The 25,618-nt window shown below is 40.6% G+C and overlaps 1 protein-coding gene across 1 annotated transcript in view; it reads left to right on the top strand.

Annotated features, from left to right (window-relative positions):
* The window catches only part of sdk1 (sidekick cell adhesion molecule 1), a 143,999-nt gene that overhangs the window by 12,364 nt on the left and 106,017 nt on the right, over positions 1-25,618 (top strand). Inside the window, exon 5 of the mRNA XM_022738073.1 lies at positions 25,393-25,526. Coding sequence (XP_022593794.1) covers positions 25,393-25,526 — 134 coding nt within the window. The remainder of the gene's footprint in view (positions 1-25,392; positions 25,527-25,618) is intronic.

The raw sequence follows: 25,618 nt of genomic DNA, 5'->3' as shown, positions 1-25,618 counted from the left end.
ATAATGTAATTATTCAGACAAAGCAGGGGACTGTGGGTTTGTTGTGAAAGCTTTTCAGAATAGTTCACTATAGATTATCTTAAATTGTTTCAGAATATATACCTGTTTGAGTCTACTCATCAGTGAAAGTAGGTGTTGAGATACAGACCTTCAGCGGTTTCATTAGGCTGCTCTGACACTCTGAGATAACTAACTCCCCATTAAGAGCACTCACCCACTGCTCTCCAATGTGTTATTGAATGAAATTGTCAGTGGCCTTGGTGTACACATAAATGGCCAGACAGCAACTTTTTCACTCCTTTAATGGCAGTCAAAAGGGCTTTTGAGAAAGCTTTGTGGAGTCAGGTTACATAAGCAGTGTTTTTTTTTTTTTTTCTTTTGGCTAGACCGGCCACGTGCCAGCACTACACTTGCAAATGTCCATGAATGAGTGAGTGATGAAGTCACACCATTGGTTGGCTGGCTGAGAGTTGGACTTTCCCACTGGCCGTTGCTCTTTCAATGTGATTCAACGCGAACAGGTTCTATTATGCAGTTTCTATTACTATCATCAGCGACCGCCTGTGGTGGATCTACAACAGTTTTCAACTACTGTATTTCCTCAAATAGCCTTCATTTAACTCAACTGCAGAAGGTAACAGGTGAATTTGAGGCAGGCTTGTATTAGAGGCCAAAGAGGCCTTTATTTCTAATTCCATCTGTTTGATATATAAAATCGGTCATACCGAGTATGATGCCTTGATCCACTCCCATTTTCCCTGTTAAAGTTCTAAGTAACCATTTCAAATTAAACGCACTCTAGTGTTTCAGTGGACAGAAACTTTTTATTTCTTAACACGGTTTTATTGCTGTGCTGACATGCTACAGTATGCATATTCTCTCAATTCCAGTTGTTGGTGTTTGAGATTTTTCTGACCGGCCCACCAACATGGTGGCCCACTGGGATTTCTGTGGGGCTCCTGATGGCCAGTTCGACTATAGTGCAAACAACATTCAACTCAGGGATGCACTTTCACTGTCAGCATTTATTTACTAATAGATATTGAAGTTTATAAAAAAGTGTTTTGGCACACATACTTATAGGGGGATTTAATTCTGGCATGTTAAATTAGCATTTAACCTTTTATTTTGTCGTGTATGATCACATCCCCCATGAGGAAAAGACAAGGCATCAAGAAAGAAATTCCGCCCTGTCCAGCCTTATACGAGGTTTTTACCTTGTCTTGTTATTTTTGTCATTAGTTCCCATCAATTTTGACTTTGCTTTTTAATTTGAATGAACATGGAAAAGGGCTCTCCTGTTAACTTAATGGGGCTTCATTGAGTGTGGTTTAATGACAGTGGACTGCAATTATTTTGCTGCTGAAGACTCAGCCTGCATTGAAGGTGTTTACTGTTAGAGCATCACCACTACACTGCATTAGCCTCCTTAAACTGTACTCCCTGCTGCTATCCATTAAAAACAGAAAACAGGGAGTCCTTTGTTCTACTTACTTTTCCTGATTGTTTCACGACAACAGCCTATTTACATATTTTAATAAGCATACAGTATATCCTGTAGATGAATGTGACAAAAGAAGCTTTCAAAACCGGCGAGATAAAGTCTGCAAAAGATTGAATGTTACCCCCGTCACCCTCACCCCTTCTCAATGTCACACACCACAAATAAGAGCAGCACTGGCAATTAAAAACAAATATATAAATAGATAAATACGTAATTGACATTATGCTACCAAAGTGAACCAGGAAACTCTTCCTGTCACATCCATCCTTTAATGGACACTTCCATCCATATCAAAGTAGTTTACTTCGCCCAGGTCCTTTTGTAACGTCCAAGGGCCACTAATAAGTCCAAGTGAGAGTCCAGTTGCTCTGAGCTGCTACAGAGGCTGGAGACTTGGGGTATGGTTGAAAATAATTAGTTTTATCACATGAAAAGGTTTATAAACGTTTGTAGTTATTACAAAAGGTCACACTTGATGATAGGGTGAAAAGCTAGCTGCCACAGAGAGGAGCAAACACCATCGTCATTTGAACACGGGGATAACGGTGCACATTTTTCTGGACGGTAGATTGTGTTCGACCATCCGACAAACACTTTTGTTGGAATATACTGGCACCTTGCCAAGACCGGTACCTAGTCTTGCTTTAAGACTGACATGGGCCTGTGGTTCATAATTCTTGCTAGAGTTATTCTGTATATATATTATCATACATATTATTCGTCTATTTAAAATTGAGCCTGACAGGAATGGAATTCTCACAAGAGGCTGTAGATCCTTGTTCATATGAGCATAAAGGACAAACTACCACGAAATGTCTTATATCTATTTGCCAGGACCAACTTCAACTTTGACTTCAGCTTTACCACAAAGTTTGTTACACAAGCAAAAAGCAGTATGATTATGTTAAGCGGTAGGGATCTGTTCTGGAAGCTGCACATCCAGAACCGAAAATGACAGGAGTCAGCAGACAGATGAGTTGTCACGTAATTATGGCAAAAGAGCAAAACATATGGAATTAATAGTGAAAGCATAAAAGATAATGAATGTTGAGTTGACGCTGAAGTAGCTGCAGAGATTGCAGAGTAAGCACTGATGTAACAGTTGCTGCAGTAGGTTAGCGCAGCATTTAAAACACAATATGATTTGACAGTGAGCAATCGGCTGTCACAGTTTGGCAGGTGCACTCAGCTGAGCAGTCAGCTGAAAGGTTTGGCCTTCTGATCACAACACAGATGACACTGTGGCCTGTACTGGAGCCAGTACATGTAACTAATGTAGTTACATTGGCTCCATTTCTCTTTGCCCGTCATCTTGATTAAGATGAAGAGTCCATGCATTTTATTAGGATAACTCATTAAATTGATGTATTCCATCAGCTATTTATTGCAATCAGAGTCAGTTTCTACTGAATACTTGACTGCCTCTACTAAAGTCGTGAGAAATTAACACATGTTCATGAAATACAATCTCGGTGACATTCTGGGAATAGAAAGTAGAGGTGCTATTTCACACAGCACAGGTCTTACCCTTTCATGCAGGAGACATTTCGTTTGGACCATATGCAAATTTTATGCAGAGAGACGGAGACATGTCGCCCCTAATATTTGATATAAATCATTTGTCCACCTCGTCTTTAAGTCTGTGCAGTGTCCGTGACAATGGGACACAGACAGAGAAAGATTCAGCAGTCAGTATTTCACATGTTACACCACTCTGACAAACAGCTGGTACAGCTATACATCAGATCATTAAATTAATCAGCAAGAAAATTTCACTCTGACAATCAATGTTCCAGCTAAAACCTTTGACAGTTGAATACAGGCTCAGAGTTTGGGTAGAAACAACACACTACTGTATAACTGGATGTCATTTCTGGTGCTAGCAACATAATTTCAGACAGCAAACCAGTGAGTTGCCACAGCACATGAAAGTTGTTTTTACCAAACAAAGCCTGATGGCTGCAGATTGTCTGTTGATTTGTCTTAAATATGAATTAATTATATCTTGTTTTCAACATTAGTATTTTATCTGATTTATGTTGAAAATGGAAAATAGAATCTGAACCTCTCTGATCATAACAATTTTCATTTGTTCTTGTAATTATGCTTTTTTTTGTTCCTTTTAGAGTATCTGCAGTTTAATGTTCCTTTAGTTAGACTAGACTCATCGGGGGCTGATAAAACCAAACCTCCAAAGTAAGAAACAGACTGAATCAACTTAATGAGTAGTCAGTTATGATTATTAATTAACCTTTAACAAAAGATCTATCCAAAGACTACTAAATGCACACCACACAGCAGTTGTAAATCGAAAACATGTTCACACTGTCTAGATAACTTTACAATGGCAGTACTCAGCTGCTGATGACCATTTTGAACCATTTGACATCAAGTCTGTGCAGAAAAAAGGGAGAAAATAAAAAGTTAACAGAAGTTTATGAGAAGCCTTTGCTCCCTATTGATTTCTTAAATCCTATTACAAAGCGGGATACACTCTTCAGCACAGTGACATTGGCAAATTGTTTGGGCTGAGGCGACCTGATTGGTGTGCAACTTTTGAGCAGCGAGTTTGTCTAAAATTCAAGGCTGTCGCACCAATAACCTGTATCCATGGCAACAAGATAAAAATGACAGCTGGTTCTGTCAATTTTGGTGTCTGGTTATGGTAATATATTTTGTGATAGAAGAAGTAATTTCAATGATACTGTTAGGTAGATAAAACGTAGGGAGTAACATTTCATTCTCATAATGACAGATTTTTGTTTTTACCTTTTTTTTCTTTTTCTGCTCTTCAAAAAAAAAAAAAAACAGAGAGAGAGCGAGAGAGACACCTGTACAGTGTCTTAAAAAAGTGAATGTCACTACCTCATTTTCAGGTATTAATACAATCTGGAGAAAAAAAAATTATCTCTGCATTGTGAGATGAAATATTCTGATTTGCTTGCACCCCACATACACACACTGTGATGAAGATTCATGCATAATTCTTCCTTTGAACCTTCATAGAAAAGACTAATTTGCACCTTTCTTCACAGCTCCTCTCTTGTCTCAACAAGACATGTCTTCCTCTCCCATTCCTCCTCTCACCTCCCTGCTCCGTCTCCCACTCCTACTTTTCTGCCTCTAAATTATTCTTTATATTGCTTTGTTCTCTCGGTTGGCTCTCACTCTCTGTCTCTTTTACAGTCATTATCATGCTACAGGATATAGTGTTATACAGAACCCATAAACTTCTGTTCCTGAATAAACTGCTTAACTGCTGTGGTGTATGCACACAAACACACACACACACACATACGCACACAATCTGTCTCTCCAGACCAATCTCAGTTGCGTCTACCTGGCTCGAATGTCTCTGCGTGCGCTCATGCGTGTCAAAGCGAGTGCAGTGAATATTTGCACGGCTCTGCGTGTGTAACGGTGTGTGTATGCGTTCGTGTTTGTGTGCGAGGTTACGCTGGCTGATCCTGCGGTCCGGTGAGACAGGGCCAGATGGTGCCTGGCGGTTGGCTGTCTTCGTGGTGACCGAGCTGATGATGTCGTTTATGAAGTTTATTGATCCGATATGCATCACTCCCAGAGTCCCCTGCCCCATCTCGCTGTCTGTCTTTCTGCCTGTCCCACCGCTCTCAATTTATGTCCATGTGCCTGCCCCTAACCCCATTCTGCATATCCAGCACACACACAGTCTTCATTCCCTGTGTGTGTCTACCCTCCCCCCCTACACATACACACACATATCCTGTCTGTCTATGAACATTCCCAAACTCCCCAGCCCTCAAAATACTGGCCAGCAAAGAACTTACAAGCTGTCACTTCCCACACTCTCTAATCTAATGGAGCCCTTACTCTCTGCCCCCTCCATCTTCCCCCTTCATGCTGCTCTGCCATCTCTCTGATTTGCTACCTCTCTCCTTCCCCCCACAAAATGTTTTTCTTCCTTTCATCCTTCCATTTTCACATGGACTGTGAACTTCAGACATATTGAGTCTGTTTTCGTCTCTGCTGTCCAGTAGCAGTCAAAACAACTTTGAGACAGTGCTGTCACCTCAGCGCTGTTGATGCTGATATATATTTTAGCAGTGACCTGCAGCCCAGGTCGAGAAGAGCTAACTGCTGGTTTTAATTAGCTCTGAGGCCTGTGGCAGATGGACGTGAAATGACTCTGATAGCCAGCAGCTTCGAGAGGACAACCAGGCTGCGGAGAATTAGAACTCTCCTTTCTTCTTCCATCGGGGACACAGGGAGCCCAGACTGATCAAATAAAGGCGGTGATCTATGCAGAAGCATGGCTGGGCGGACAGTGAATATTTCAGTTTCTTGTTGCTGGGGAGTCGAGTGGTGCGGATAGCACTATTGTCACAGGTGGTCAGTGTCAGGACAGGGCCTGATGGGAAATATTTGTCCTCATAGACCTGCCCTAAGCAGCCATATGCTGTGGAGGTGTGTGTCTGTGTGTCTCGACATTCATTCATTTTAATTTGTCAAACACCACTTTAACAGAGGTAACAGAGGGAGCGATTCATTATTTTGCCTCTTTCCATCACACACGCACTCAGCAGAGGTCTGAACAGAAGGAACTTTCTCGCTGTCTGAACTTTGCGAGCAGATGTTGTGTGTGTTTGTGTCTGCCAGCGTGCATACACATGCATGTGTGTGCGTTAGGCAAACAAGAAGATCAAGAGAAATAGAGCATCATTCGGAAGGAGAGTCAAAGGATGTGTAGGATTAAATCCCACCACGTGTTGAAAACACAACCGGCCATTTGAAAGGTCTTCAATCCACCACAGCTCCGCCGCTGTTCATAATGACACAGTTTCTCACGGCAGCCAAAGGGGAGGATCAAAGTGACTGAAAAAGAGGTAGAAGTAGACATGAAAAAAAAAAAGTTACAGGAAATGAATGTGGAGTAAAGAGTTTAAGCTCATCTGAATCCATTGTGTCTGGAACTTAATCTCTGGAGCCACCAGAAGCTTAGATACTGAATGTGACTTTCCTCTCAATGATATGATTTAGTTACTTTTGGGATTACAAAAAAATCCCAGACATGTAGGATTTTAAGACGTATGATTGCTCTAAACACAGTCATGTGCCAACCATCTTGTATTTCTATGTTCTCTTTGTTAAGGCTTTTACTTCTCTTACATAAACTGACAGACTGACACCGATCAGCCACAACATTAAAACCAGTAACTGGCATTAATGTAGTTGTTGACTGGCATGTTTATATACGTCCAGCATATTTACCATTCAAGTTTTCAATTTGTGTCAAGCAGCGAAGAAGTTGTAGCATGACGTGTTTCAGTCTGTTTTCCTTACATGGCATTGCACATTCTTCGATGTGACTGTTGCACACGCTCACATTGCGATGACGATGCTGAAACGACATATTGTGAAGCCCTAATTCATATCCTTGTTTACCTGATATTCACACTATCCTGTTTGTTCATCTACTATATGTTGGTGTAGTTCTGTCTTTAATTCTGCGGCATTCAGCAAATCTATCATTTATGCACAAACTTTACATCTGCTGCAGAAACATTCAATTTTATTTCAGCATAACTTGTGAACAGGAAATGCCGTCTTCATATACAAACACATACTCAGGATACTTTACCTAATCGGTAAACAAAGATAAATCCAAAACCAAATCAAAGTTTCTCCACATATTTGCACTCACATAGAAGTTCAGAAAACTTGTTGTCTCGGTTTGTAGTATGTTGTCAGTTACAGTCTCACAACTAGTTAAATTATTGTAATATTTCTGCATTAGCTACCCGAGCAGCCTGTAGCAGTCTATGTGATGAACAGGCTAAAGTTACCACTCTGACTTGCTTGGCAACAAATGTCCATGTATGTCTTCATTTACTGTGCAGCTCTGCCAGTACAGTATTTGAATCCTGCGTATTAATGCCATGTATAAACTAGACAGCTTTCTAGAAAATATTAAAATCATAGACAGAATCTGGCCGGGGTTTTCTTTTGGGAACTATGCTGCTGTTGTCTTTTTAGAATTACTTTTAATTGACAGCTCAAATAAGGCTTGTTATGAGTAATTGTTATTGTTACAGTTTGTTGACTTTTAAAATGGAACAAGAGGAAATATCAACTGTACATAAGCCTAACATCTACCTGAACAAGAAGTTGTGTTAAAGTTAATTGCCTTTTTGTCACTAATAGTAGTGGGCACTGGCTGAAAGCTACATCAGTGTGATATGAATGAACAAACAGCATTTTGAATTCACCATTTAACATTTCTACATTGATTAATTATAGGGAGAAAAAAAAAAAAAAGACAGGACATGAAGCAACAGGAATTCTTTTTTGACGCCTGCCTGAACTTAATATTTTCCAATTTACCTCTCCTCCCATTCCATGCCTGCTCTCCTCTTTTTCCCTCCCTTCTCTCCATCCTGTTCCATAATTGAATTGCTCCTTTGGTCCTCTAATGTGGCGGCAAATAACAGAATGAAAATTCTCCACTGTAAACTCTTCCATTTCCACTTCGATGTCTTACCTCTCTCTACATTTCAATAGACATTTGTCTGTTGCTCTGTCTCTCTCTTGTTTGCTTCTCATTCTTGCCCTCCCTCTCACTTTGTCTTCTTTCTTGTCAGTCTTAGCGGTTGTTGATCACAGTTCAAAGGAGAAATGGTAATCCTGGTATTCCTCCGCTCACCTTCAGCTCACCTCCGGTCTCAAACAGACAGTCTGTATAGATTTTATGAGTGTAAGATTGTAGCAGAGATGTGGAAATTGATTTGGCTTGTTGTTGTTTCTATGTTGGTGTGTTTTTGGTGTTTGGTGTCACCTGAAAACAATTATTAACCAATGGAACTAATTGGCCTAATTGGCCTATGAGGGCAGCAAAGTCTGAAGTTAATACACTTCAGTCAGAGACACATGTATCAAGGGACTGACCACTTTGGTAATTGGTCAGACAGTTAAGTTTGGCTGAAAGGAGTCTGCTGTCAAACAGTCAGAGCAGCATTCTGACCTTTATATTTAAAAGTGCAATCTGAAATTGTGAACTTAAAAACGAGTAACGGAAACACGTGAATTTCTGAAAAACTCTCAAATGACACAAAAATTTTTTTGCAAAAGTGACATGGAAACACTTTTTTCACTTTCAAGTCGTGGCGCCTGCCGTATCGTGCCCCAGGCAGCCAGTTCCAACCGAGAAGCAGACTGTCGCTGAAGACTGACACTGTTGTCACGTTTAATTGGAAAGATATCGCAAGAGAGGAAAAGCCAGATTTATTCGCATACCATAACTCAGTGGAAAAACAGACCATTCGCAATTGCATTTTGTCAATTTTTCTAAATAATCACTTATATTTTGCACAAAATTGCAATGGAAAGTGCGTTGGTATATTACAAGCTTCCAAACAGACAAATCTATTCACAAAGCACATATCTTGGATTATATTTCATTGTTGTATAATTACTTGAAGCAACATGCTCCCACGACCTCAGACCCTTGGATTATTTTGATGCAGGGCTGTTCTCAGTCTGTACACCCACTTACGAATTATGGTTATGACCTACCTATCGCCTTGGGGGCACAATGTGTCTGTGTTGATACAGTTTGAGTCACAAGTAGTTTGTTTTCTACCTGACAGCAGAGAGTGTCACAAGGAGAGCTTAATGGGTGTGGAGGTTACTAACCTGTAATTAGATAATAGAATAATCTGAAACTCTTGTTTTATTTTAGCAGAAAGGTTAAAACCTTGACATTGTCCGTGTGTGTGTGTTTACATACAGCATATCTGAGCAAACATGCATAATGTATTCAGTTGGTGTTTACTAACCATTTGTATACATTTGTAATCAACACTGTAAATAATAGGCAAAAGGATTTTCTATCTGTAGACTTCTTCACAGTTTTAATGTCCTTCTCTTTGTATCTAATTTAGGTCCAGTGTCATACATTTTATCTGCTTTCAAAAGACTGGTTGTTGCTAAAAATTGGCTGGAGGCGACTTGTTCTACCACCACACTATTATGCATGAATTTTGCAGTAAAGAAATCAGATGACTTGTTTAATTTTTAATATTATCACTGTACTGCGTGGGGGGTGGGGGAGCGACACATGTGGCAAAGGGAGACAGGGAACAAGGGGTTGCTTTAATTGCATTGCATTTTCTGGTAATATTATTCATTGTCAAGGTGGAGTGGGATAGAATTGCATTATGAAGACAGCACTTTAGGGCCTGCCGTCGGACTATGAATATTCATTGCTTATTCTGCCAAAAGCAATTTGTTGTAGCTTTGTTTAAAACTGTTGATGTGTTTCCCAAAGTCTGTAGGCTATAAGTAGACCAACATGTATGCCACAAGGTAAAAACATTGTGTTTTAATAAATTACATTTTCTCCCCTATCTTGACACAGAATTGGGTGGATGTCTTAGAGTTGATAGCACCATTATTTTACGACCTCAGCTCGCAGTCAGATCTATTTGTTGTTTGCTGAGATAACAGCCTCGATGTCTGGCTGGATATATCAGGTGAATTTGAGACTCTCTCTCATTTGTCCTTAACTTATGTCCTTTACTTGTAACTGTGTTCCAAATTTGCTGTCCTCTTCCAGTCACATTTTTCAAACAACTAAGGTAAAAAGAAAACTTTTTTCTTTTTTTTTTTTTTAAAGTAGAAAGTAGAAAAGACATTAACTCTGAGGCTGTACTTAATGACTCTCCCAAATGACAGAGGCTTACCCTGCCTCACACACTCAAGGGAGGGAGAAAAAGCAGCAGGAGAGGGAATAGGAGGGGTAGGAACAAAAAGCTCCCTAAACTGCAGGAGTGCGACAAAGATGATTGCATCGCAGTTTCAAAATATGTTCCTATTTACTACCATGATTTTAGTTTCCTTTTACATATTTGAATTATACTAGACTAATTATTCTAGTTGTTTTTGTTCCTGTAGCAACAAATGAATACTTTATGCACTGTAACAAGCCCTAATGGGCCACCGTTTACATTTTCTAAGACCCCTGGCCCTGGTGATAAAATGCTATCTGCATCTGGATATCTGCATAAAACAAAACATATGCTAATGTAGTATGTAAACACACGTGGCACACATTACCATAGAAGTGTCACTGAATTTACAATGCCTCGCATTTTGATCTCAGACACACTCATCTACAGTAGGTGTATGCAGTTCATTTTGTGTTATTCAGCTCTGTGAAGAAGTACCACTCGCAGTGCACAAGCATCATGACTCATTCTGAAGTTTGCCATCCACTCACAGCTTCACAGAGACTCCGGCATGATCCGGGTACAGTAGTAGCATTCACAGCGGCTGCAAACCCCTTTTCCTGGAGAAAACGACCAGCCTGTCTTTTCTCTCTCCTCCTACAACGCTGATCTGTTCTGCCTCAAATGGAAGGTAAATACATGCTGTCCTATCCCACGTCAAATGACCCCTTACATCATCATGTTTGTTATTAGCCGTGCCATCAGCATGGCTCTAGGGATGGAATTCTGTTGGTGGGTGAACCACTTTGGTCCAGACTGAAAAATCTCAGCAACTACTGGATGCATTCACATTGAATTTCGTACAGACATCCAAGGTCCACACAGGATGAACACTACTACAGATTCCTTGACCTTTCATCTAGTGCCAACAGCAGGCTGACTTTCATGGTTAAGACTGAAATGTCTTGTGAGCTGCTGTATGGACTGCAATGAAATTTCTTGACAGACATCAGATGGATGCCCAGATGATTAGTCCAGTGACTTTGCTGATCCCCAGACTTTCAAAGACTGATTTTGACAACTTTTTGATGGTTAGACTTTGGTGCAGATATTCATGCCCCACTGAGGCATGATGATTACTTTGGCAATGCCTTAACTTTTCATCTAGTGACACTATCTCGTCAAAAACTAGATTTGTCCAATACTTTGGTTATGACTAAATACCTGCAAAACTATTGACATTCCCATCATCCTCAGCTGCATTTTACTGCTATTTAACAAATATTAGCATGCTAACATGCTAAACGAAGATGGTGAACATGTGAAACACTATACCTGCTAAACATCTGCACGTTAGCATTATCTTTGTGAGCGTGTTAGCTTGCTAAAGTTAGCGTTTAGCTCAAGACGCTGCTGTCCCTCACATGTCTATAGACTGTAAGTCTTGTATCCTTGCATCCAGTCAGAGTGCAGACAAAAATGATCACAGATACCTGTAGATAAACATTGGCTGTGATCTCATTTTAATACCAGGTGGAAATTTAGCTCTAATTCCTCTACATGTACAACTCCATTACGCTTTAACCTTTTTACATGTTTGTAAGTTCCCCCGTGTGTAAGCTCCTGGGATCTGCAGTAAGTGATTCTCTGCTCATCTATTTCTGTCTGCCATAGAGCAGCTGCTTCTGTCTGAACTGATCACTCAAAGAGAGGCAGGAGAGAGAGAGAGAGAGAGAGAGGGTGTGTGGCTTTTGGTGAGTGTGTGTTAAATGTGTGTGTCCAGCCTGCATAGCTTGTGCTGATGATGATTCATTTTATGGATGTGGATCTTTGAAAAGTGCAGTGTTTTTTTTGTCTATATCTGATTTGTCCTTTTTTCCTCTTTCTCCACCTCCCTTCATCTTGTCTTTCTCTCTACTGGTGTCTCCCTGCCTATATCCTATGTCATCTCAGGAATCATTATTTCCCCATTACAGTCTGAACCAACACATTCCCACCTGCCAGCTTGTGTGTGTGCATGTGTGAGCGTGTCCTCTGTCTAAAGTCGTTAAATATTCTAAAGACAGAGACCTCTTTTAATTATCCACTAATCACACTTTTAATTACCTGCCACACACACACATCCATCACTGACCAGATTGCGCATACATGCACGCAGACCCTGTGCACACACAAACACACACACACACACACACACACACACACACACACACACACACCTGCCATTGGAAAGAGTTCTTAACCTATCGACAAAACAGAGAGGGGGAAAGCAAAAGTGCAAATTAATAAGAGAGAGAGTGAGACACGGAGCAGTGAGGAGCGACTGTTAGTGGGTGACAGGTGATTACCGCAGAAGAAACCACAAAACAAATGAATAAACAAATTAAGGAAATGCAAAATTGGTTGTAAATGCAAACACAATTCTCGCAAGAAATTATCTACGTGCATTTCTGTTCACCATCCTCCACAATGTATATTTCCTAAGGTAAACATCCAGCCAGAGTAAAAGGACACAATGTTGATTGACTGGTTAATATCAGAGCCACAAAATGACATAAATCTGAGAGTTGGATCAATAACCAGAAGGTCACAAGTTTCTTTTCTCTCAGACACAAATAAAGGCAAAATTTTAGCACGTCCTGCTCTCGGGAAATTATACTGTGCTCCAACCTCTCTGCTCATGTATTCTCGAGGGAGTTTTGTGTTTATGACTTGGGGGCTTATGTCAAGAAATAAATGCGTTCACAGTGTGACCTGCTGTCCTCTGTTTTTAGTTCAAACACTTAGCTATCCATCCTTAATGTAGAAAACTCTTATTTTCTCTCTTACTTTTCCACTTTCTTAGTTTTCGCTGCTTGTTCGTGTTATAGGATTCCTGTTCGTCATTATCACCTCGGCTCAGATAATTACAGTGTACTTTAACCAATACACATTCACTCACACATGCAAACAAATGTACTCATGTACTGTTAAACACACACACACACCAACAGGCTCATACACATTGTTCACACTCGTGTAGGTCTCTAATTCTGTGCTGCCACAGAACCAGAACCATTCGCAATGACATTTTACGTCAGCTGTCCGTTTTGCACTTGCGCCTCTTGAGCTATTTTCTGGCTCCAAGAAAACCTGCTTCCGCCAATGTGGGTGGAGTTGCAGCTGAGGTAGTTTCTTATGCCGAGCAGGTGGCATACTGCAATGTAGGTACCTCTCTAGCATGAAATTGAGCTTGCGTTTCTGCCTGCTATCACAAAATGCAAGTGTAAAGAAGAATCCTTGTTGCTTTATTTATCGAGTTGTGCACGGTAGCTTCTCAAAAACTCCCTGCCATGTATTTCATTTAGTACACTTAAATAGGTATTAAATACACATCACATGGTTAGATTAATGGGAAAGTCTCACCAAAATACACACACATACACACACACATATGCTGCCCTATACCGGCTGCAATGTAACCATCGTTCTATTTAGTCATTTCAATGCATGTACAGTATCCTCAGTGTCCTCAGTTTCTATTTACAGATTCCAGACAGTCTCTGTCACCCTGTGTGGTTCTTATAGAAGGAACAGGTAATGGTGAGTGATGCATTCACTGACAGTGTAGCTGCAGGGTTTATGCACATTACGAGATCTATGAAAGCAAGTGTGTGTGTGTGTGTGTGTATGTGTGGTTATGTTTGTTATAGAATAATGTAGATTGTTTTAACCTGTAGGCAGAATCGTTTTTTTTCATTGTATTGATTTCCTATCACCATGGTGACAAGAGTATCAGTTAAAAACCCTTGTTTTACAGGACATGCTGTAACGGTGTGGTTGTGTTGGCGTTGATAATAAAACAGAGACAGACTCCATACTGCTGCTACTGACCTTTAAAGCTACAGGAAGCAATTTGTCTACATTTATAGAGCAATATGTGACTGTGTTTTAACAAATTATCAGTGTGATCCTGTGTATACAAATTTACACACACACACACAGACACACACACACACACACACACACACACACACACACACACACACACTTTTAAATGAGAGTTCAGTGATATGAAGATGTACAGTAACCTGTGAGATGATGGACATTTATCAGCTGTCAAAGATTTGCTATATCATTTATACCGAGGTAGCTATCCCTTTAATATCTGTGGGTGTGTCATTGTAGGCAGTTTTACAAATTGATGACCGGACTTCTTTTTGGCGATACTGATCATTTTCTGATTACCTGATTAATCATTTTCTCTAAAAAAAAAAATGTCAGAAAAAAGTGAAAATCTCCTGTTGCAATTTCTTCAAATGTCTTGTTGTGTCAAAGATATTTTACTATGTTAACACAAGGAAAAACATCCTGACGTTTGGAGCTGTAACCAGGAAATGTTTGTAATTTCTTGATCTTGATCTTGATTATTGTTAATTTTCTGCTCATCGGCTAATTGTTGTTGCAGCTTCTTCAGTTAGCCAAAAGAATTAGTTCCAGTCACTTTTTCTATGGGTCCATGATTGAGTTTCTAGAAATTTACAGTACAATATTAAGATATATGAAGCAAATCCTACAAGCTGCGCTACACTAAACTCACATGGCTCACTCCTCTCACTAAACACCCTATACCCAACCATGTAACCATGAAAATTTAACACCTGCTGTGTGTCAGCTACAACAACCCATGAAAATAGCCCTTCACTCCAGTAGATAGATTGTAAAAGCAGAATATAAATCACACGGTCAGGAGTCACACTCTTTATTTCAGGTTCAAACAGTTATATGAACCAGAATTAGAAAATGACAGCTTATATTCAAGTGTGAAGATTAGTGGCTTTGTGTTCAGCTGGTCTCTTTAGCTGAGCAGCTGGGAGAGTGTTTGAAAATAAGGTGTGTTTCGCCATCCGAGAGAACGACAGAGACAGAGAGAGAGAGAGAGAGAGACGGAAAGACAGCAAGAGAAGTCACTGCCAGTTGTGTGGTTAATTGGAAGCAGACATAATTAGTGCTAATTAGGATAATAGCCATTCGTCTAGAGATCCATCCACCTAATGGGACTACAACAGTCACTCAGCTGCGCACAGACACAAAGTCTCACAGTCGTAGTTGTTACCATCCATTCAGCCTCCTTGTTGGAAGAATGCGGTCTGGTACTGCAGCTTTAATGTATTAGCTGTTTTGACAGATATTTGTACCATGGAAAGCAAATGTTTTTCTGTGTGCATTTACATGAATAAGCGCCTGTATGTGTACCAAGAGACAGACAGACAGACAGACAGACAGACAGACAGACAGACAGACAGACAGACAGACGTAAAGTAGCGTTAGAAAGGAAGTGACTCATGGAGCTCCTGTAGCTGAACAAACAGCGGGTGGAGAGAAAAGTGTCCCTCCTCTGTTTACTCAGCATCTATCCCCATCCCTCTCTCCTCTCCTCTCTTCCTGCCTCCATCTCACCCCTGCCCCACTTTGGTTTCCTTTCCTGTTTCGTTGCCTTTCCACTTTTCCCTGCCTGTCCCTCAGGCCATGCCAGGGGACATTAAACAAACCTAGTCTGTCCAGCAGCCTTCTCTTACTCTTTTTTTCTCTCGCCCTCTCTTACTCTCTCATATGCGCACACACACCAATTACTTTCAGACTGCAGGCCTTAGGCTGTGTGGGCACAAGGATACTCCACTATGTGTGTGCGGGCATACACTTCCTGTGTGTTTTATGGAGGACTTATTGGCGGTGGCAACTGGCCAAGCCGGTGTGCAACCACAGAAGAGTCTCCTTTCTGTGTTCGTTTGACCATTTGAAGGAACTGTAAAGGAGATTGAGGAAGCAAGCCTGTGATTTAGGCACTGCGTTAATTACAAGTCACAGAGCTGTAGAGTGTGTAGGGCAGAAGGTAGGGAAATGTTTTCTGAGTCAGTGAAGGGGCTGTTAAAATCTCTCACAAACACATTAGTGTTCATTACTGTTGTAACCTCTACCATCTTTCTTTTTTTTTTTTTCTCCCTCTCTTTCGCTCCCTCCTCATGGGACTCGTGCATTCACATATACAAGCTGTATTTCTCTGAGAGAAAAAATCATCAAGATTCATCAAGCAGAACTAGGACATTAACAGTGAATAACTTTAGATTGGGTTGTGAGTTATTAATAAGGTGTGAACAGAAATGGAAATGCATTTTTGACATGTGAGAGGATTGAGTTGTAGACTCCCAAAAGTGTGTAATCCTCATATATGCAGCCTCTTGGACAGATGATTAGCTGTTACAGTGGCATCTCTTATCATTTTTATGCCAATAATATTCAGTATTATTGCTCTTTTACACCTGATGAGTTTAACAAATTGGCAATTTAAAATGAATGTTTTTGATGCCATCATGATTTGGATGGCTGACAAGTGCCTTCAGTTTAATGCAAATAAGACAGAAGCTTATAATTTATCCTGAAAACTTAATTCCAAACATCAAAAAGTATATGGGGTTCTTAAATCTTTGTGTTCAGCATAACGTTGTGAAATTTAGGTGTCGTTTTTGATTAATCTCTGTCTTTTGATAATCATCTCAGCCAGCTCACACACGTGGTGACCAGGGTTGAGATGGAGATGATTATTCATGCTTTTATTTCTTCTTGTTTCGATTATTGTAACCTCCTCTTTACTTCTTTGAACCACATCCAAACTGTCCAAAATACAGCTGCTTGGTTTTGTAGAAGTGACAATAGATCAATTGTATCCTCTCTGCACTGGCTTCCAGTCAAACTCCACACCCATTTCAAAATACCGGTGCTCACCTTTAGTGTCAAACACCCCAGTATATAGCTGACCTCTTCCTTCGCTGTGCGACCAGGTCTTCTGAACAACAATTACTGGCTGTTCCTCAAACCCACTATAAAACCAGAGGTGATTGTGCTTTTCAAGTTGTTGCACCCAATTTATGGATTACCCTCCCCTTGGTGTTGCGACTGCCGTGACATTCTTCATGAGGCAGCTAAAATCGCTTTTATTCGACCCGACTCTTGGTTAGTCTGTCTGAATAGCTGCTCCATTTTATCTGTTGCTTTTTATTGGCTTATTTCTGTGTTCTGAACTTCTGTTTTTTTTTTTTTATGTGTCTCTGTCCTCATTTGTTCGTTGTTGCTGTGATTATAACTTGTCAGCCCTGAGCTGTATGTTTCCATTGCTGTTTTTAATATCATTTTTTAATAGTGTATTTTTTCATCCATGTAAACACGCTGTGATTTTGTATCTGCGGAAGGTGCTACACAAATAAGCTTTCTTTACTTACTTACATTTGGTCTGAGACTGCAGCGTTTCCCCCAAGGAATCTATCGGTTAGTGGAGGGGGGGCACGTTTTTTTTAGCATATACTCACCAGGTTCTTTTTTGACTTAGTTAACTATGTACATAAGTAAAAAAAATCAAGATACATTCATCTTTCTTACTGTTACTTAAAATGTGGTCAGGAGTCAACCTCACTTAAGCAACCACGTACACATTCAGCCTTGGTCACCGCTTAGCAGGGAGCTCCGAAACGCCAGCAGTGCAGCAGTTTGTCCGTCCGTCTCCACCTGACTGTGCACTTAAACTTTTGCAACAAATTTTTCCCAGTTGTCAAAAATCAGAAGGTTTTATGTTTCCCCGAATTTGCTGCATGCTGCTCTGATTCATTAGTACAAAGCAAACGCATAGTTTGATCAGTCAGTTGCCTGCTGAACTCAACTAGACAGACCTTAGTTTAGCCACTAGATGATGGTCTCTCCTTAAAAACAGAGCTCTAGTTGTGTGAATTCGTGTAATAATTTCTTCTGATGTAAGCGAAGATACTATTAATGTCACGCTAGGCATGGAAACTTTAATACACTGTGAGAAACCCTGGACTGTTTGTGTAAGAAATCTTAATGCTACAACATACAGTGATATTCTAGACAATAGCACACTTTCAACTTTGGTCCCAGTCTGGAGTTGATGAACTGGCCTGTACTGAGCAATGACCTCAACCCCATCCAACACCTTTAGGATGAACTGGAACATCGACTGAGAGCCACCATTTATTAGCATCACTGACCGGCCTCTTTTGCTTTTGTCGCTGAATCAGAGCAAATCTCTGCAGTCAGGTTTCAAAGTCGTCTGGAAAAGCTTTTGTGGCAGCTTACTAATGACTATAGTTTTGAAATGAGAGGTTCAGTAATTTAGGGCTGCAACTAATGATTGTTTTCATTCTCAAATAACTTACCATGTAATTAATTAATCGTCTTGACCATAAAATATCAGAAAATAGTAGCTGTGTAATTACATTCTAGTATCCATATCTTTGTTTGAGTGTCCACATAATTTTGGCCTTGTGCTGTGGGTCCTGCCAGAGGTTGGGTGCATGTAGGTCTGATTGTGTGGCTCTGAATGTGCCCACCATGAATGTTGAGTGTTTCCTTGTTATGATTTTAATGTCATCCAAAATGTTTTGGCCATGATTTGAATTGAGATAGACCAAAGCCAGGCCTTCTAAATAGTTGATGCACATTTTTAATGCATCAGCAGCCGGCTTCCATTATTTCTTCTCATTTGGTTCAGCTCCAACAGGCTTATTATAGGGATGTGGAGTTATTTGGTCGATGTTTTGTTTTCTTCCTTTTGTTTGTCACAAGATAAAAGGGTAGCAGACATTTTGTGTTATAAGTGTTTGAGGGATTTATTAAGAACAAGTATGGAACGAGTGCTGAAGCTCACTTAATTACTCTAGCAGCAGGGATGCCTATGACAGTCCAGCTATATCACCCTGCTTAGAAGCAGCTACAGCAATACTAAATGTAGTATAAGTCGTATAATATTAAGATTCATAATGGGCCTCATTCACAATCAGTGATGAAACTGTGCGTATGAATGCTTTATGCACAAATCCGGGATTCACCAATATTTTCTCACCTGAATTTGGCAAACCTTTCATCCTCATCAGTTTTGTCATAATTAAAATATTCAACCATGAAAACTTAGTGTCCCAGGCATTGCTTAAATGGAGTGTATGTCCATATTGAAACAGTTTTGTTTTTCATTCAGGCTCGCCATTAATGCAGCATCTCTGATGGTAGGTTAAAATGCCTAATTTTATAACAGCAAGCTGAATACTACTGTCAGGCATAACAAGCTTTTCCATGTTGGACATGTTCCTAATTTGAAGCCACTAGTGCAACCACAGAGTAATCTACTGTTTCTGGAGAATAGCTACATCTTTCTGAAGCAAATGAAACGCACAACACTTCAAAACAGGCACTTATTTATTAGTTAGGACATCCAATAATTGTTTCACTGTTTTACTGATGTATTCTAATGTCCTTCATGGCTATGTTTTGGACAACCTCGTCGGTCACGATGCGCACATAGCAACGAGATTCCTGGGCTGTGCTTTGGCTGGCAGCCGGGAGTGAGAGGTTGACAGCGCATCATCCTCCAATCCAGCGTCATTCGGGCCTACAATTAAATTTTGAAGTTTTGTTTGCAATGCTTATTCATTTGAATAAAATGTAAATGAATTCTGCTCGTTCATTAGCCTACAGAAAGACAGGCAAGTGCAAACATTTTACAGTTGGGTGTCATCACTCAGAGGTGTTCCACTTAAGGATGTTTGCCCAATAACTGCAGTGATTCTCTCATCTTGAGCTGACAGATCAGGTGCTGAACTTGTTTCCTTTTTTTTTTCCTTTTGGTCTGTTATTTGATTTTTTTTTTTTTTTCTTTGCATCAACTTTAATATTAAACCTTATCTCGGAGGGGGGACACAGTGTGCACCACCTTGGTTATTGCAGCCCAAGCCTCATTTTTTTTAAACATTGTGACTCCTGCGGAAACACTTTGGAAAAGTTTCCCTTTTCTGGCCTCCATCTCTGACACCATCGTTTCAATTTCTGTAGTTGTGAAATTCTTCTGCTTTTTGCTTTAGGAGCCATGCTACCAACACAGCATAAGTGTATTTCCTTATATAGACAAATGTGGCCGTGGCAGTATGCTGATTGTGGACACGTGGCTGTCAATTTAGAATGAATTTTATTCACTAACATGTGTCATGAATCTGACAATAATTTTGTGACTTTCTAAAAGAATACTTAATCTTCTCTCTTATATTTGACACAGAACACACTTCACTGTTAAAGCCAGCAAGCCTGAGAAGTTTCAGTTTCTTGATTTAGCCTTTTGGCTTATTTTTCAGTAATCAGAGACTTAAACAAATGTTTTATTTAAAGATAATTTTTTGAGGAAGTGCATTTAGACTGAGCAAGAGGATTAAAGAATATTCAGCAAATATACTGTAAAACAAATCTTCAACCCCAGGCTGTGTTAACAATAGCTTCATTTAAACTGTGCATGGAAAATCACTAAAGCAGTCACTGTCAAGCTACTGGCAGCAGAGTGTCAAGAGTTACTGGCAGTGGTCCAGTTCTCAGTCTTAACTCAGTTAGACTCTTTAATCCCATTACAAAAACAGATCTGTCATATTTTCCAAAACTACATGTAACTGTTGTTGGAAAAGTTAAGTTCTCTTCATTGTTTTTATCTTCTCTTTTCACTACCAGGATCATTCCTCTTTTTCCCTCACCCTGTACTCTTACATTACAGTAGTCTACAGCAGCACCTTATATCATCTAAGACTTTCAGCTTCTCCTTGTGCCCAATTTACCCCAAAGCCTCACAAGAGGAACTTTCTGTCAGACATTGCCATCAGCCATGAGGGAGTGCATCCTTTGAAATCAGTGAAAAATACCAGCCTCAACCAAGTGAAGCAACCGAACCGAACCAAGAAACGCAATTCTTGATGGATGACTCATACATTTATCCTCATGAAGTCCAGTGAAGTTACGGAACAAAGTTTGCACTGTTTCTTCCTGAATTCAAAGTTGTTTAAAAGAAAAAAAAAAAGCCACATTAAGGGTCTTCAAGTCAATGAAATTAAAACAATAATACTTCTACTGACAAGAATGACTTGTTTTCGTAATGCCTACAGTGATTGGCTTCACTGTGTGTTTTTTATGTCGGCCTTTGTTTGCAGTTGTGCAGATAAAGAACAAGCACGAGCCAAGAAAAGCTATCATAGCACATATTGATGAATATTGTGCAGAAGCTTCCCCGTCCTCTCCGCATTCAAAACAATGCTCTCTCTGCAGCTGAGTTTTATAGTTACCAATTACTTTGGGATAGAGAACACCACACCACAACTCAAGCTGACAGGCAATTTTGAGAGCCGGGATGTTTAAAAAATTTTAATACCTCAGCCCTGTGTAAAGTTTGTAATAAATAACTTTAAGCAGGATTTTTTCAGGTCCAGACACACACACACACACACACACACACAATGTGGCCTTCAGCAGGTATGAGGTATGTACGTTAACTATCAATCAGTCCAACAGAGGATGTATTCATGTGTCCACCGACTTTAACACCAAAGCAAACATCCGCTTTAAACGGCTGCTGGGGACAGTGAATGCTCCCGACTGTGCGAAGGTCCGTGTGAGAAGGTGTGTGCACGTATGTATGCGCTGTATGTGTGGGCGGCGGGCTGGCTGGCAACTTGCTTTGGAGACGAAGCTGCCAAAAAGAGCCTGCTGTCTGGACTCGGTTTACAGTGGAGTATCCCTCCTTCTGCCCTGCTGCCACACTCCCCTGCCCTGAGCGTCTGTGTGTCAGACGCACTGTGGGTTAAGAAGGTGGCACGTTGCCTATTAGAGATAGAGAGGGAGGGCAGACAAGGCCGAGGTAGGCTCTGTTGGCAGGAGACCTGACGCACACACTCACACACACACTTAGACACACTTAGATATATAAAGAAAAACTAAAAAAAAAAAAAACTGACTCATTCACTCATCCTCTGGCCTGCGACATGTGTGTGCTAATTAGCTCTTGGCACACTTGTATGTGTGTGTGTAGTGTGTGTGTGTGGGTGTGTGTATGTCTTCGGCAGTCAGTCTTGCAGTGCGGACACCCGTGAGTGTTTATTAAATGAGTCTTGGGGCCAGACACTTAATGAAAGACCAATCTGGCTTGGTGCTTTGGTTCAAAGAAGTCAGGGGGGAGGAGATGGGAAGCAAGACACGGCAGTTATATAGAGTTAGGGGGAAGGAGAGTGTGACAGAGAGACAGCTACAGAGAGAAATGCAAAGAAAATTGGAAGAAACCAAGAAAGAAATGTGCAGATTGTAATCTGAATGAGAATGGAAGATGGGATTTGAGAGAAAGAGTCAGAGAGGCTGTTTTTTATTATTTGAGTGGGATGAGGGATACAGGGAGGAATGCAGAAGGAGGGAATAGGATCAAGCTGATTACTGTATTTTAATTTCCCTCTTCTGCCTAGGGATAAACTGTCGCACACATGCGCACACACACACACACACATAAGCATGCAGAGTTATGCACAGTTTTACAATTGAGTTTGTCTTTAATTAAAAGCCAGAACAATTTTGTCCAGTTTAATTAAATGTAGAACTAAAAGAGAGCCGAAAGTTGCATGTTGAATTTGTGTTTTATTAAATCTAAACGACAATGCCATTCAATCAGAGTGAAAAGACACACACGTAAGCTGTTCATGTGCACGACTATTTGAACGCCTGTATGTGTATGTGTGTGCGTGTGCGTGTGTGTGTGTGTGTGTTGGACTTTAATGTAACTCTTAGGATGATATTGTGTAACCACCCTCCAGCTACTCGGAACGAACGGGGGCATTTTATTATTTCTTGAAGGGAATTCCAAATGAATCGAGGTCCTCTAATCTCTGTTGCCTGACTTCTTATTGGCTTATTTCATTCCTTTTCCTCCATGTTGCTTATTTTCCGATATGAAACTTCCATGTGAAGATTTAATGGGAAATCAAGCCTGAGAAGGGGGGAAAAAAATGAAAGTGTGAAGCAAATCACTGTAACCATCAGCCTGTGTCATCACCAGTGATTTCAAATGTAAATAGGACATATAAATGGCTTTATGTAAATGAGGAAAGATACTACATGAACAAATGCTTTTAACTAAACAAATGTTCAGATGTTAATATGCTATCTTAATTGGTCTTACTGCTTCCTCAAACACCCCCCCCCCACTGCGCTCCTTTGACTTTGAATGTTAATAACTTAGTGGATTTAGATTCCCTCGGACCTCCCAGGCTCCCTCCGCCCTCAGACACTATGGGCAAGTGGAGACATGCCTTCACTGTCTATTAATCAGCATGTGCTGGGTAAAATAGATGTGATAAAATGGGCTGGTCAGTGCAGTTAATGAGCTTAACAGCTATAAATTGCATTATAGACCTCGGTGAGGATGCAGAATCTATTACTACTGTGGAATAAGTAAGAGAGCGCAGGAGGAAGGTCTGGTGAAAGTCTCTATTTCAGGCAGTGAGATATGGTTAAATGCACATACACACACACACACACACACACACACATCCAAACATAGATGCACACACAAGGCAGCATACACACTCACACAAATGGAGTGTCATTGTTGGGGTTCAGGCTCTGGCTGTTGTGAATGTTCTCCTGGGAAATCACCCGGAATAAAATTAGACCTGAGGAATTCTGTGTGTGTGTGTGTGTGTGTGTGTTTGTGTTTCTTCTCTTCTCTTCTCCATCAATATCCTGTTCAACCATTAGTTCCAGTGCACATACAAACACCTCCATGCTCTTGGTCACAGGATATAAATCTGATGTTCATGGCTGGATCAACGCAGCCTTTTTACAGTAGAGCTATGGATATTGGTGGGTCGCATTTGGTTGTTTTGTTGTGCCAGCACGCAGTTTATAGCATCGGAGCGAGGGTGGAGTGACCACCTGAACTGAATGTAGATGGCACATGAGGTGGCAGCCATGACACCAGTTATCTATCATATGATAATCAAACAGTAGCAAGGCAGTAAACTTTCCTTTCATCTTCTCCAGCTGTATGGCGTCGGCAGAGACTGCAAACCACCTTTTCCATTCATTCTCAGCTGCTAAAAGCCAGTGTGGTGAAAATAACCAAGTGAAATATGTGTTTACTAGTCTGTGTTGTTTACAGTGATGTTGGTACACAGAATGTTTTGTTTACTTGCCATTGATTCAAGTCGGAATAAGCAGAATGCTGTGTTATGGTCAAATTTAAATGGAGTGGAAACCATGTCCATCCGGCAAGAAAATGGCACCTGCAGGCCTCATTTAGGAGCACACCCACTGCTGATAATTCAGCACTGCTAAACAATGTTCACAGAAAAATACACATAACCTAGACACACACACACACACACACACACATGCACACAGTTGTTTTGTTCAAAATAATGTGTTTTACAAATAAAAATGTGCAGTATTCACAATCATTGAATATCCTTTTATTTTTTATTTGTGTAGCCCAAAATAAAAAAAGTTTTTTCGCAGGGACACAAAAACAGGCTGAGTCTATAAGAATAAAAGACAGTCATCTCGCTTTAATATGCTTTATTCTCCCTTTGGTCGTATTGATTTTATTTCAGCACCGGCTCTCAGGTTAGAATATTGGGGGATCCGGAAAACACAAGTAGCATCACTAAAAACATCAACCTGCGCTTCCTGCCTTGCGGCATCTGTTCCCAGACAGACAAGTTCAAACACATGAAAATCTGAGCGTTACAAATCTATTTTTTACCCTCCTCAGCTCCCCCCTGTTGTCCTCCTCCCTATCCACTCCGTCTCCTTCCAAAATCAACTCTTCCTATTATGCTCCCCTTATAACCGGCAGCACCACAAAAGTCTGTTTGTAAACGATTGTTTCCTATCTCTGTGTGCTCATGTGAGGATGGTTAGATCTTATGTTTGTGATTGTGTGTGCTTGTACTGTATGTTTGTGCTGTATTGATTGTTGCGGGTACACGGGGAAATAAGGATGGATCAGTGAAAAGACGGAAGAACAGAGGATAAAACACAAACAGTGAGAATGGCCAGAAGAATGAAAGAGACACAAAATGAGCCACATATCAATCTGAGACAGGAGGAGAGATTTATTTAAGCTTCCAGAATCCTCTTTCCTTTCTGATGCTTGTATTCAATGCCCCCCCCCCTTATGAATTCTAAATGATCCATGTAGCAAATACTCTCCTCTTGTCAGAGTCTTAGTTTGAGCAGTGCTCTTGTCTGAGACGGAGCAATGCCCGAGCGAGGCATGTTTTCCTTTCAGTTGTTGTTCCTGTGTTTTCTAATCCCTTGTTCCCTGCGTGTTTTGTTTGTGCCCTACAGAGCAATCACTTCGGACAATCAGTTGGTCGTCCTGGCAACCACAGCGACAGACGCAGGACGTTACCATTTAGAGGCTGTGAACGAGATGACAGGGGAGAATGTGACGAGTCCTGCCGTCTACCTGAGCATCTCTGGTAAAAAAAACAAAACAAAACAAAAAGAAATACATTCTCTCTGATTCTGAAAGCTTTGAGAAAAGAAGAGCAACCTGACTAATTAGCAGCGT

This window comes from Seriola dumerili, unplaced genomic scaffold (genome assembly GCF_002260705.1).
Source record: "Seriola dumerili isolate Sdu_G_001 unplaced genomic scaffold, Sdu_1.0 BDQW01000035.1, whole genome shotgun sequence".
In the NCBI taxonomy this organism is placed as follows: domain Eukaryota; kingdom Metazoa; phylum Chordata; class Actinopteri; order Carangiformes; family Carangidae; genus Seriola; species Seriola dumerili.
The sequence above is the reverse complement of the archived record's forward strand: the minus strand, read 5'-3'. Positions and strand labels throughout refer to the sequence as shown.